At 42.5% G+C, this 12,500-nt stretch overlaps 2 protein-coding genes and 1 pseudogene across 3 annotated transcripts in view; 1 reads left to right on the top strand and 2 right to left on the bottom strand.

Moving 5' to 3' along the window:
- Positions 1 to 6,278, bottom strand: part of ggt5a (gamma-glutamyltransferase 5a) — a 17,583-nt gene extending 11,305 nt beyond the window's left edge. The window contains exons 1-3 of the mRNA XM_058389768.1: positions 6,037 to 6,278; positions 3,480 to 3,607; positions 2,741 to 2,824 (exon numbers count right to left, since the gene is read on the bottom strand). Coding sequence (XP_058245751.1) covers positions 2,741 to 2,824; positions 3,480 to 3,607; positions 6,037 to 6,221 — 397 coding nt within the window. The 5' untranslated portion in view covers positions 6,222 to 6,278. The remainder of the gene's footprint in view (positions 1 to 2,740; positions 2,825 to 3,479; positions 3,608 to 6,036) is intronic.
- A 367-nt stretch (positions 6,279 to 6,645) lies between these two features.
- LOC131353156 (uncharacterized) lies at positions 6,646 to 10,132 on the bottom strand (annotated as a pseudogene).
- asphd2 (aspartate beta-hydroxylase domain containing 2) overlaps positions 9,791 to 12,500 on the top strand; it is an 8,296-nt gene continuing 5,586 nt past the window's right edge. Inside the window, exons 1-2 of one of the 2 annotated variants that reach the window (XM_058389942.1) lie at positions 9,791 to 9,931; positions 12,230 to 12,500. The exon at positions 12,230 to 12,500 is cut by the window's right edge and continues 261 nt beyond it. In XM_058389942.1, coding sequence (XP_058245925.1) covers positions 12,413 to 12,500 — 88 coding nt within the window. In that variant the 5' untranslated portion in view covers positions 9,791 to 9,931; positions 12,230 to 12,412. Of the gene's footprint in view, positions 9,932 to 10,073; positions 10,289 to 12,229 lie in introns of those variants that run through there. The other variant, XM_058389941.1, reaches the window with a different exon arrangement.

The raw sequence follows: 12,500 nt of genomic DNA on the forward strand, positions 1-12,500 counted from the left end.
GCTGTAGCACAGCAGTTATGTTCAGACCTGCATAGAAATAACATTTATGAAATGTATCAGTCAGGATTTAGGCCTCATCATAGCACAGAGACAGCACTGGTTAAAGTGGTAAATGACCTGTTACTGACCTCTGATCAGGGTTGTGTCTCCTTACTGGTGTTACTGGATCTTAGTGCAGCTTTTGACACCACTGACCACACTGTTCTACTTGATAGACTAGAACATGTTGTTGGTGTTAAAGGAACAGCCCTCTCCTGGCTCAGGTCTTATTTGACTGACCGTTATCAGTTTGTAGATCTAGATGGTGACTTCTCCATGCATACCAAGGTTATGTTCGGTGTTCCACAAGGTTCTGTCTTAGGCCCACTGCTTTTCTCCCTATATATGTTACCCCTTGGTGCAATTATTCATAAACATGGTATTAACTTCCACTGTTATGCAGATGACACACAGCTATATGTCTCAGCTAAATCAGATGAGAGACACCAGCTTATTAAGATAGAAGAATGTGTAAAGGACATTAGACATTGGATGGTCACTAACTTCCTCCTGCTTAATTCGGACAAGACAGAGGTGCTTGTACTAGGACCACAGGCAGCTAGAAGTGAGCTTTCTGATTACAGAGTAATGGTGGATGGTCTTTTGGTTTCATCTTGTCCAGCAGTAAAAGATCTTGGTGTGATTATTGATTCTGGTCTTTGGTTTGAAGCTCATGTAGATAATATCACTCGGGTAGCCTTCTTCCATCTTAGGAATATCGCTAAGATAAGAAATATGTTGTCGCTTCATGATGCAGAAAAATTAGTTCATGCTTTTGTTACCTCTAGGTTGGATTATTGTAATGTCTTACTGTCTGGATGTTCCAGTAGGAGCAGGAACAAGCTCCAGTTAGTCCAGAATGCAGCAGCTAGAGTCCTAACTAGAACCAGAAGATATGAACACATCACTCCTATTTTATCCACACTACATTGGCTCCCAGTCAGATTTCACATTGATTATAAAATACTGTTACTGACCTATAAAACACTAAATGGTCTCGCGCCGCAGTACCTGAGCGATCTTTTAGTCTTTTATGATCCGCCACGCCTACTCCGATCAAAGGGTGCTGGTTACTTGGTAGTACCTCAAGTAGCAAAGGCTACAGCAGGGGGCGGAGCTTTCTCTTTCAAAGCCCCAAAGTTATGGAACAGCCTTCCAATTAGTGTTGGGGATTCAGACACAGTCTCAATGTTTAAGTCTAGGCTGAAGACACATTTGTTTAGTCGAGCTTTTAATGTATAGTTTTCTTATGTAAAGGAGCAGATCTGAAGGTTCATGGTCATAGAGTGTTTGGTGACTGGGATGTGTTGGATGCTGTCATCTTACCACCCTCACATGGTCACTCAGGTCACTGACTGTGAAGTGGTTGGATGCTTTATGTCCCGGGAAGCCTTCATGTCTGTGACCTTCTGGCTCTCCCTTTTAGTTATGATGTCATAGCTAGTCTTGCCGGAGTCCCTGCCTGCACTTTACACATAATTCTACATTGTCTTTAAACATCACATGATCAGAAACTTAATATCTTTCTCTTTCTCTCTCTACCTTCTCTGTGGAGCTATACACCCCACTCCTGAGCTCCCAGTGTTTGCCAGTTTCCAGTGTGACCACTGCCCTACCCCTGGTCGGAGTCTCGCCGCGTGATGGTGCCCACTGATGCTGTGGATGGATCTGTGTGGACCAGGAGACAGCCATGGACAGAACCACTTGGGGACTTTCACACCATCACAGATCTGCCATTACATCTGTCAGCTTGTGACAGCAAAGAACTAGTGTTTATAATGACCTCAGAAACTACACTGACCTAATAGTTCCTCATGGGTCATTGATTGCTGTTGTAGAAAGGACATTAATCAGTTACAGTTACATTATTTACTGTTTAGTGTCACCCAAATGAGGATGGGTTCCCTTCTGAGCCTGGTTCCTCTCAAGGTTTCTTCCTTTCCATCCCAGGGAGTTTTTCCTTGCCACCGTCACCACAGGCTTCTCATTAGGGATAAAATAGTTTAATTATAGAATTTAATAATTTATTCTTATTTCTAGTTAATTAGTTATTTTTTATTTTTTATTATTATTTTTCATTTTCCCCTTTCTCTGTTTTCTTCTTTTGTAAAGCTGCTTTGAGACAATGTTCATTGTAAAAGGTGCTATACAAAATAAACTGAATTGAATTGAACTGAACTTGTCTTTTGTAACTTTCGCTAAACAAGAACACAGTAATTTTCTGCAGCCCTACAAAACCCTGACAAGTGTTATAAAAGGAAGACAGCTGGAGATGTTCTTAAAAATGTCTCTTCCACAAGGATTTTTAAACTAAGGCATCGGAACAAATGCTTCAAAATCCCCGTCCAACGGGGATTTTTCCCATTTCATAATAACGGGGAAATGTCAGTCTTCTGACGCAAACTGGATACAGATCTGCTGCTGAGCTTAGCTGTACATTTCAAACAAGTCGAATATATTTATGATGCTAGCAAGCACATTATCTTTAGCTGCTTATCTTGCTAATACCTAGCCACTATGTTCGTAGCTAGCCACTTTTTCCCTCTACAGAGTACATTTATATTTATTCAGAATGAGCCGGCTAATATAATATAATATATAATATAGCCTGCATTTCAATGCAGAAAATCTAGCTCAAGTGTTCGTGTGTGTGTGTGTGTGTGTGTGTGTGTGTGTGTGTGTGTGTGTGGTGGTGATGTACCGGTAACATTGGAGCAGTTGGAGAGCAGATCTGCTTTGAAATTCTTGGGTGTGGTTTCCCTGGCATTAATGATCTTCACTTTACCTGGTAACAGAGTGGACGAGGGGAATAAAGTCAGGTATTTTAACTCAGAACACACACACACACTTCAGTGTAGAATTATAGAGTAACTGATGTTAGAAATTAGAGTCTGACTTTTAAAGCGGTGTGATGTGAACAGTACTGACTGAAGGAACATTTACAGGCATCTCACACTGTGCTTTCTGTTTGTTCTGACTTTTTAGCGACTCCTAGTGGTGAGGATCAGTGCACGCTGGCTCTCATCTGTGTTACTGTTGGACAGTGCTGTGTGTTTTGTAAGGTTTAAAGCGTTTTTAATAATCGCACCATTACAACAAGAAATTGTGATATTGCGGTTCACAGCACGCTAACGGAACGATCACTAATGGAAACATTTCTTTTTGTATTTTTTCGGGCTGTAATTTAGCTGGTCCCCCTCAGTCAGGGCAGACCTACATTTCATCACTAATGCAGTTCACCTCCACAGCAGCAGAGGGCTCCAAATATTACAAACAGCTCCTTTAATCTCTCCAGTGCTCTTACACTGGAATTCGACTGTAATAATGTGAGAAGGGCTGAGATTCTGAGACACGATCCATTACAGAATAAATCCCCCTCCATGTTACAGAGCATGAAATCCTGCCTGTGACACACACCACACTTTTCCTTCAGCTCTTACCGTTTTTCTCCCTGATGGTGAATATCACTCCTCCACCCAGGCCCATACTCTGGGGGTTTACTACTGATGTACATATCAGAGCAGCTATAGCGCCATCTACAGCTGAACCTCCAGAGCGCAGGACATCACTGAGAGAAAAAATGAGAAAACAGACAGAGATACGCAGGATAAAAACACAGGACTTTATAAGGGCTTGAAACTTTAATATATACAACATAATATATATACAATATAATGACAGTGTGTGTGTCAGGAAACTATTACGGAGACATGAGTGAGTCACAAATTCTTTATCGATGTAAAGTGGCCACATAATGGACACCACACTGTCAGGGGGGAAAATGAATTATGGACTGTGGTGTGGAAATGGACAAACACTCAACTGAGCAGACGAATAAATGCTAATTGATCCATTTACAAAAAGAAAAAAAAGCACCGGATCTTTCATATTTCACTAAACCCTCACTAATGCACTATAAGGGTCATTTAGAGACCGCATGTCACTTCCTCCACCATCCTCCACTCTGCACATCAGAGCACGGATGTTCTGGAGGTTCTGGACTCTGATTGGTCCTCAGGTGTGGATTCATTCTCTAGAACAGCAGCTCTTACAGCTTTATATTAAATTCCCAAAATCTAAAAAAGTGTGAATCTGATCAGGAATTGAACTGATCAGTGTGTGAGAGTCTTCAAATGAGTGATTTATCAGTGCATATGTGAACACACACAGACACACACACACACACACACACACACAGGAGGAGGACGCGACACAATGGGTCTGTAATGAAGCTGACTGATCAGAACGTGCATTAGAGAGGAAGAGGATTTTTCTCCTTCTTCTCATCAGTCATGTGTTCAGTGCAGAAATGAGTCTGTGGTGAAAAAGTTCATGAGAGCCAGGAATTCAGCACACAGCTTTATTCTGTAATGTATTATTAGGGAAACTGTTTGATTAAATGTCATCCATTTTTGTTTTTGGTCCACTTAGCTTTGTTTTTGTTCATTTGCAGGTTTAACTCCATTAAAGTGTCCATTAGATAAAAACCCCATACATTGATTAATAATTCATAAGCAGCTGATGCAGAGGTACATAATAAACCTACACTTGGAGATGTTTGTAGCGTCATGTGTTAGATGTGGTGGTACATCAGTAACTCTAACGGCTTCCTCGTGTGAGCTACAGCGTGTTGCATAAGTCTGTGCTCATGACATTAAATCCCACTTCACTTCCATGTCGAAGTGTGAAGGGGGTGAATACTTATGCAACACACTGCGCAGTATCAGAAAATCTTACAAAAGATAAACCGGGTGAAACTGAAACTTGTGTTACTTGTTAGTGCTGATATACAGGATCAGACACGGACATGTCTCAGCTAATCCTCTGAATCTGACTTCAAGTGAAAAATGTGGGTTCCTTTATTAAATAGATTTCATTTATATTTAATGAGGATCTGATTAGAAAAGTAATAAAAACATGAACAGGAGTGAAAATTCTGCTCCATTGCTGGGTTTTATTAGTTTGCCATGTTTAAACACCAAACCCATTGTGAGTGTGAGGCGTTGGCATGAGATAAACCCCGAGCTGGATGTCGGTCAGCACCAACATGGTCCACCATGTCGGCTAAGATAAGATAAAATAGAACTTTCTCACTCCCGAAGGTGTCAGAGACTGCTTCAGATTCACAAGAAATAAATATGAGTGAAATAATCTATATATACAAAAGTATATTCAAAAGTACAGAAAAGGTGCGAGGGAACTGAAAACATATTGCACATGATGTGATAATAATGTACACTGAAATAGCTAGAATTAGTTCATTAACACCATTAGTGCCAGGTTACTAACACAACATCTGTATTTCTGCCCAGATGTGTTTGTTATTTAGTCTTTGGTGTGAGCTAAATGTATTTTATTCACTCTAAGATGTTCAGTATAATCAGTAATAATACTAAGTATGTTAGTGCTTTAATTAATATGTTAATGATTTTGTTCAGGCTTTAATTTCCAGGTAAGGTGTGTGTGTGTGTTTCGAGGCCTGTGTTGGTGTGGATCAGTGTGAAGCGGATTAAATCGGGAGCACTGGTGGTTATCTGCACCACGCTGAGCTTCACCTTCACCTCTTCATCATCTGCTGTTGTGGAGGAAGCTCACCTGGTCTGACTGTTCCAGAGGATTAACACCGAACTAAATAAACACAGCCTCACTGAACACTGAACACTGAACACCACACAGCATAACACTTCCTGCTGAATTCACACACAATATCATGTCTTGTATCAATACAAGACTCTCAAACTGCTTTTCCAGTATGTTTGTTTTATTGCATTGTATATATTTGTTTTACTTTATTTATTATTTTACTAGTATATGTTTCTGTATTTCTTTCATTCGTGTGATTGATTGTGCTGTTTGTTAAGAGTTATAAGTTATAATAAGTTATAAACAGCTCACGTCTGCGCGCGCACACATTTATCAGATAAGTTTAAACATCCTGACATGATCTGATTAAACACACACACACACACACACACACACTCACACACACACACTCACCGGCCGATGCTGGAGCATATTTGCGAGTCTGCAGCCACAGCTGCTTTCCTGAACATCCCCTTCTGACACACAACCGGCTCCGGGAACTTTACCGTGCAGACGATGATGAGGATGAGGATGAGCACGATGAAGATCGCAGCGAAGCACACACCGGCTCGCAGGCGATCTTTCCTCCTGCGGGGCATGTCTGCGATCTGACTCACACCAACACACACAACACACACCAAACACACCGCTCGGACATGCACCCCGAGGGCGGAGGACAAACCACGCCCCCTTTGTGTATTTACGCAAATGAATAAGAACAGGCAGAATAGTTGTTTGTTTTTGTTTGTGATCCTGTTTTACATATGATGTTGATAATCCAAATCAGACTGTAAGTCTGTAACAATCCACCCTCCCACCATACAACACACACACGCACTTTCTTCATCCTTCCTCATCCTGCCTCTCACACACTTTCAGTACAATATAATTAGAGGAATTAATCTGGGGTTTCCAGTGACACTTGCAGTACAGAACAAACACTGCAAAGTTTCATTTAAAATTTAATTTTCTTGGTCACACACACAACCATACACAGTACAGCATAACCTGAAATGCTTTTCATTTCTGACCAGTGACATAAACAACAGGATTTACATCAGACAGGATTAACTAGCACTGAAGCAGAAAAAAAAATATCAAGAAAGACATAAGACAGAAAACGTATGGACCCTGTGGTGAATAAGCTGCAGATGTGCATGAGACACACTGCTGAGGAACATGGAGCTGAGGAAGCTGCAGTGGAATCGCTCACATATCTAATACATCCTTATTAATACAGCTTCATTAACAGGAATGTAGGGGGCGTGGCTGCTGTGCAAACAAGTCCCAGCTCTAGTCTGTGTGTTGTCCTGGTTTAGCCCGAAATGTTCTGTGGGAAGAAGCTCCTCCTCGTTCTCTCTGTTTTTGTCCTCAGTGAGCTGAAGCACTTCCCTGACTGTGACAGAGAGAAGAGTCTGCTGTTCAGATGGCTAGAGTCCTTTACTGTCTTCCTGGCCTTTGTCCAGCACCACTTGCTGTAGATCAACTGCAGGTCAGGGAGGAGGATATGCTCAGCTGCTCCACTCTCTGGAGAGTCTCATGTCCTGCTTGATGCTGTTCCATTTACATTTCTGGCATTTGGCAGACGCTCTTATCCAGAGCGACATACAAAAGTGCTTTAAGTCTCTATCAATAAATACATTAACACTGGTTCAATAGGTCACAGACTTAGGATATCATTAGTCTAAGTTTTTTTTGTTTGTTTGTTTTTTAAATATGTACATACAACATATAACAATACATGAAAACAGGGAAAAATAAGAGCTAGTTTAAGGGTTTCAGGAAGAGGTGGGTCTTCAGTCATCATTTAAAGACAGCCAGTGACTCAGCTGGACGGACATCTAGGAGAAGTTCACTCCACCATCTCGGGCCTGGTTCGGCAACTGCACCGCAGAGCACTGTGGTCCGAACGGCCCGGCACATTGTGGGAAGTGAGCTTCCCTCTCTCCAGGATATCTTTGTCAGCTGATGTGTGAGGAAAACCCTAAAGATCATCAAAGACCCAACCCATCCAAGCCACAGGCTACTTTCGCTGCTGCCCTCAGGACGGCGATACTGCAGTATGAATTCCAAAACTAGCCGACTGAAGGACAGCTTCTCCCCCCGGGCTGTCAGACTATTAAACAATCAGGACTAACAGTACACCACACATACTGTACCTGTACACTGTACACTGCGTATGTACACAACATTCATGCTGCTACACACATCACACTGGGACACACTGTGCAATATTTACTGATTATACTGTGTATCTCATGCCATTGTTTCTGTACATATTGCACAATAATTGCAACATATATATATAAATAACTTTCTTTTCTTTTTTTTTACTGTCCAGCACTAATGAATTTCCCTCACTTCTACACTTGTGGTGTTGATGATGTGACAATAAAGAGATTTGACTTTGACTTTGCCAGAACAGAGACAGATGTAGACCTAACTCTGACCCTGAGAGATGGTGGACCAGTGGAGCAGTGCTAGTGAACCTGAGGGAGCGAGGGTCAGTGTGAGGAGTAATAAGAGGTCTTTGAGGTCAGATGGTGCTGGTCCATTCTTGGCTTTGTAGGCAAAGGTCAGTGTTTTGAATCTGATGCAGCTACTGGAAGCCAGTGGAGGGAACGCAGCAGTGGGGTGGTGTGGGAGAACTTAGGCAGGTTCAAGACAAGTCATACAGCTGCATTTTGGATCATTTGCAGTGGACGAATTGCATTCAGGGATACACCTGGCAGTAAAGAGTTGCAGTAGTCCAGTATCCAAATGACCAGAGACTGAACAAGTACTTGAGCAGCCTGTGTGGATAAAAACATCTGAATCCTTCTAATGTTGTACAGAAGAAACTGACATGAGTGTGTCACATTAGTAACATGGGAGGAAAAGGACAGTAGATTGTCATATGGTTACCCAGAGGTCGCAAGCAGCGGCCGAAGGGGAGCTCATCGAGTTGTTCAGAGATATCACAAGATCCTGACCTGTGGATGAATCACCTGGGATGACCAGCAGTTCAGTTTTGCTGGGATTGAGTTTCAGCTGATGAGTGGTCATCCAAGATGAAATGTCCGCCAGACACGCTGAGATCTGGGCAGAAGCTGTGGTATCTGAGGGTAGGGTAGGGTAGGGTAGGGTAAGGTAAGATAAGATAAGATAAGATAAGGTACTTTATTCATCCCAAAGTGAAATAAGTTGGGGGTCATTGGCATAGCAGTGGTCAGAGAACCCATGTGAGGATATAACTTCACCAATAGAGTGAGTGTAGAGGGAGAAAAGGAGAGTACTGAGCTTTGTGAGACACCAGTAGAGGGTCTGAGTGGAGCAGATGTCAATCCTTTCCATGTTACCTGATATGAGCGACCATCCAGGTAGGAAGCAAACCATTCCCATGCTGTTCCATGGATTCCAAGACTCCTGAGTGTGAACAAGAGAGTCTTGTGGGTAACTGTTCCCAAACCAGGCTGTGACGCTTCCCATCAGAATGCTCTCAATCCTGCATGAAAAGAGGCTCTTTAGCACCTTAGAGGGCAGTATAAAGCATGAAAGTAAAAATACTGAGGGTCCTTCCTCATGAGGGTGGTGAGGTGACAGGTCCATGACCTGTGTGATGAGAACATTGAGCCCCTGGAGACCGTCCACTCTCTCCACTGGGGTTCTGTTTATCCTGAGCAACTGGATGGACTTTCTTTACTTTAGTGCAATGTTCACTAAACAAGGTAAGCTGTTAATACCGGGATGTTTTACTAAATCCCCCGAGAAATAGAACATGTGGCTCAGCAACTTCATTTGGATTTGAGGTATTTCTAAACACAAACCTCCTTTTACTTTACACGGTGTAAGTGGAAAGTGTATCGTTTGATCCAGAGTATTTAACATATAGACAAAACACCAACTTTTTAGTGACGTGAGACGCTAGAGCTGAACTGTGACGTTGCACAGGCGGGTCACGTGCTCAAAACCAGGAACTCGGTCCCTGTAGTAAATGGTAATCTAATAAACCATTAACTTTTACTCACCAACAGCTAGTTAATCGTAAACAAAAAAACATTGATTCGCCCTCAGCTGTTTTTACACACAACTTTGAAGTTCAGCCTTTACACGCAAAATACAATCTAAATAAAAACGGTAATATGTGATATTTATCTGTAAAAAAAAAAAACTACAGCCGCCATTTTGCTTTAGCTGTTTCCAGCCTCGGCGACTTGAGCGCGCGCTGAGGCGTAAACACAAGTTTACAAATTTTTCATCTCCATGTCAGGAAGAACTCCATGCTACTGTCGCAATTTGAAACATTTATAAACCAACATGGTGATATAAGGTCAGCAACGAAATGTCAGATACAGTCCTTTTACTTCTGTTATATGTATTTAAACCCTCACGTCTCTCGGTGGAAAAGTCTCCTGTGCGCGCAATGCATCATGGGATTTGTGGTTCTTGACCAGGGAGTCGCTTAGTCGGGGTTGGTTTTGGTGTCTTCGTGAATGTCTGCGCGTTACTCCTGCGGTTCTGTGCGCGCTGTTTCTTCATCACGCTGACCGCACAGCTCGAAATATTCGGATTATTACTGACCGCACCGCGGACGCTGAGAGGCAGTGTGTGTGTGTGGAGGATTTAGTGGGCAATCATCGGGGTTTGGTGTTGCACTGCGGGGTTTATTATCCATGCAGCAGCACAGGTGGGGTGACAGATCCACTATTTTCACTTTATTACACTTCGTGTGCTGTACAGTAATGTCATATTCATGTATAATACACTTCAGGCAGGCGCTGTGTATTATTAGTATTAATATTGTTATTATTATCATCGATGCATTATTAGTAGTGATGATCATGGCTGATTGTGTGTGTGCGCGTGTGTGTACAGACTGCAGAAAATCTCAATCTGTGTTCTCTCCTCTCTCTCTCTCTCTCTCTCTCTCTCTCTCTCCCTCTCTCTCCCCATCAACTGCCCTGTTAATGGAGGACAAACGACAGAGCTCTATCCATACAGCAACAAAAAGAGGGTCTGACACTGGTAATGATGGAGATAAAAAGAATGAGGGAGGGACAAGGATGGAGTGAAAGAGTACGAGAAAGATGAAAGGAGTGATAGAGGGAGAAAGGGACGATGATGATGATGATGATGATGATGATGAAGGAGGGAGTGAAAAATTATAGAGGAAAGGAAAGAAAGTGGATGGGAAGTGAGAATAATAGAGAGAGAGAAAGGGGGAATAAGGAAGGGAAACAGAAGAAGAAAATGAAAAGCGAGGAAAGATGGAGGGAGGGAGGAAGGGAGAATTGAAGAATAGATGACAGGACAAGTGAGAAAGAAAAGGTGAAGATATAGAGGAGAGAAGGATGGAGAATATAATGGATAAAGGGAAAGAGTGAAAGAAGAGGAAGAGAAAACTAGATGGAATGAAAAAGTGAGAAAGAAGAGAAGAAGCATTGCAAGAGAAAAGAGGGATAGAATTCAAGATAAAGGTCAAAGTGAGAGACGAAACGAGAGACGTAGAAAGAGAGATGGGAGGAGAGAGACAGAGAAGACAGAGAGACAGACATGAGAGAGAGAGAGAGAGAGTTTGAACATGACTCATGGTTTTACACAGTACATTGCGGAGGTGTGCACAACAACTGAATTTCAAATGCTTCTCCACAGCCGTGTGTGTGTGTGTGTGTGTGAGAGAGAGAGAGGGAGAGAGAAAAAGAGAGAGATAAAGGGGTGTAAATTGTTTTCTTAGTGAAAAAAGGAAAAAAATGAAGTGTTTATGTAGCTCCTCCCCCTTTACCCTGTGTTTGGTGTTTTACATTTGTTTTATGATGAAGCTACAATGCTAATGTTGCTAGCACCTCATTGAAAATCATTTCTGCTTCAAACTGGGTCTAGTGCTCAGTGATGTCTTGCACACACACACACACTGTGGTGACGCTGCTAAACTTCTAGCGGTGATCAGAGCCGTCTTCAGATATCCGAATCTCAGAGTGTTGAGTCACCTGTTACTCTGTGTGTCGACTCTGAATCAGTTTGAAAATGATTCTTTTGATTTGTTTGTTATTTGAACCGAAGCAGAAGTAGTTATCTGAGTTGTGTGTAGTAAACATTTTGTGTTTCACGTTCAGCGTTGATCGTGTCTTCATTTAGCTCGCAAAAACTCAGTACACAGTATCTGAAAACACACTTCAGGATTGATTCACTTCCTGCAGTGAGTCGATTCAGAGTCGAATCACTCTCTTACTTCAGTTCACTAGGAGGTAGCTGGAGACCCATGATCAGAGGCTCTAGAATGTGATTGCTGTGTGTTTTGCCAAAGAACCGCCTGTACCATGGGGAGGAGAACAAGCCAAGGTTTGGTTCAGACAGACCAAAAACTGTGGACATTGGTTGCCATTGGTTACGGCAGTAGTTTCTGGATTTGTGTGCATGTGAAGAGTACAGAGCTGAAGAAGTGAACTTTAAACACTGTCTCAGCGCAGCGATTACGTTTGGGGACATTGTGAAGGTTTTATTTTTATCCAGATTTTTCCTCAAACAGCAGAGTGTGTGGGTGGTGTAGGAACAGCACTGAGCTGTCAGGGGGGGCAGGTGTGTGTGTGTGTGTTCTGTCACTCTAAAATGTGTCTCATTTCTCCTCCAGGTGCAGTGTGGTGAAATCCTAAAACGTCTGGTCAAACACACACACACACTTCTCCAGCTTCAGCATGTACACACACCTCAGAACATCAGAGAGAAGATTGGATGCTCTGCCTGGTGTGTCTGATTGACACATCCCATACTGAGAGGATCAGAGAGAGTGTGTGTGTGTGTGTGTGTGTGTGAGATGGATTGGATGCGGGACTGGGTGCAGGCCGTGCGGGAGTGTGAGGGCGGGGCTTTAGGGACGGTGCTCTGTTTAGCTCTACTGTTTA

The sequence above is a fragment of the Hemibagrus wyckioides genome, linkage group LG05 (genome assembly GCF_019097595.1).
Source record: "Hemibagrus wyckioides isolate EC202008001 linkage group LG05, SWU_Hwy_1.0, whole genome shotgun sequence".
Taxonomy (NCBI): Eukaryota; Metazoa; Chordata; class Actinopteri; order Siluriformes; family Bagridae; genus Hemibagrus; species Hemibagrus wyckioides.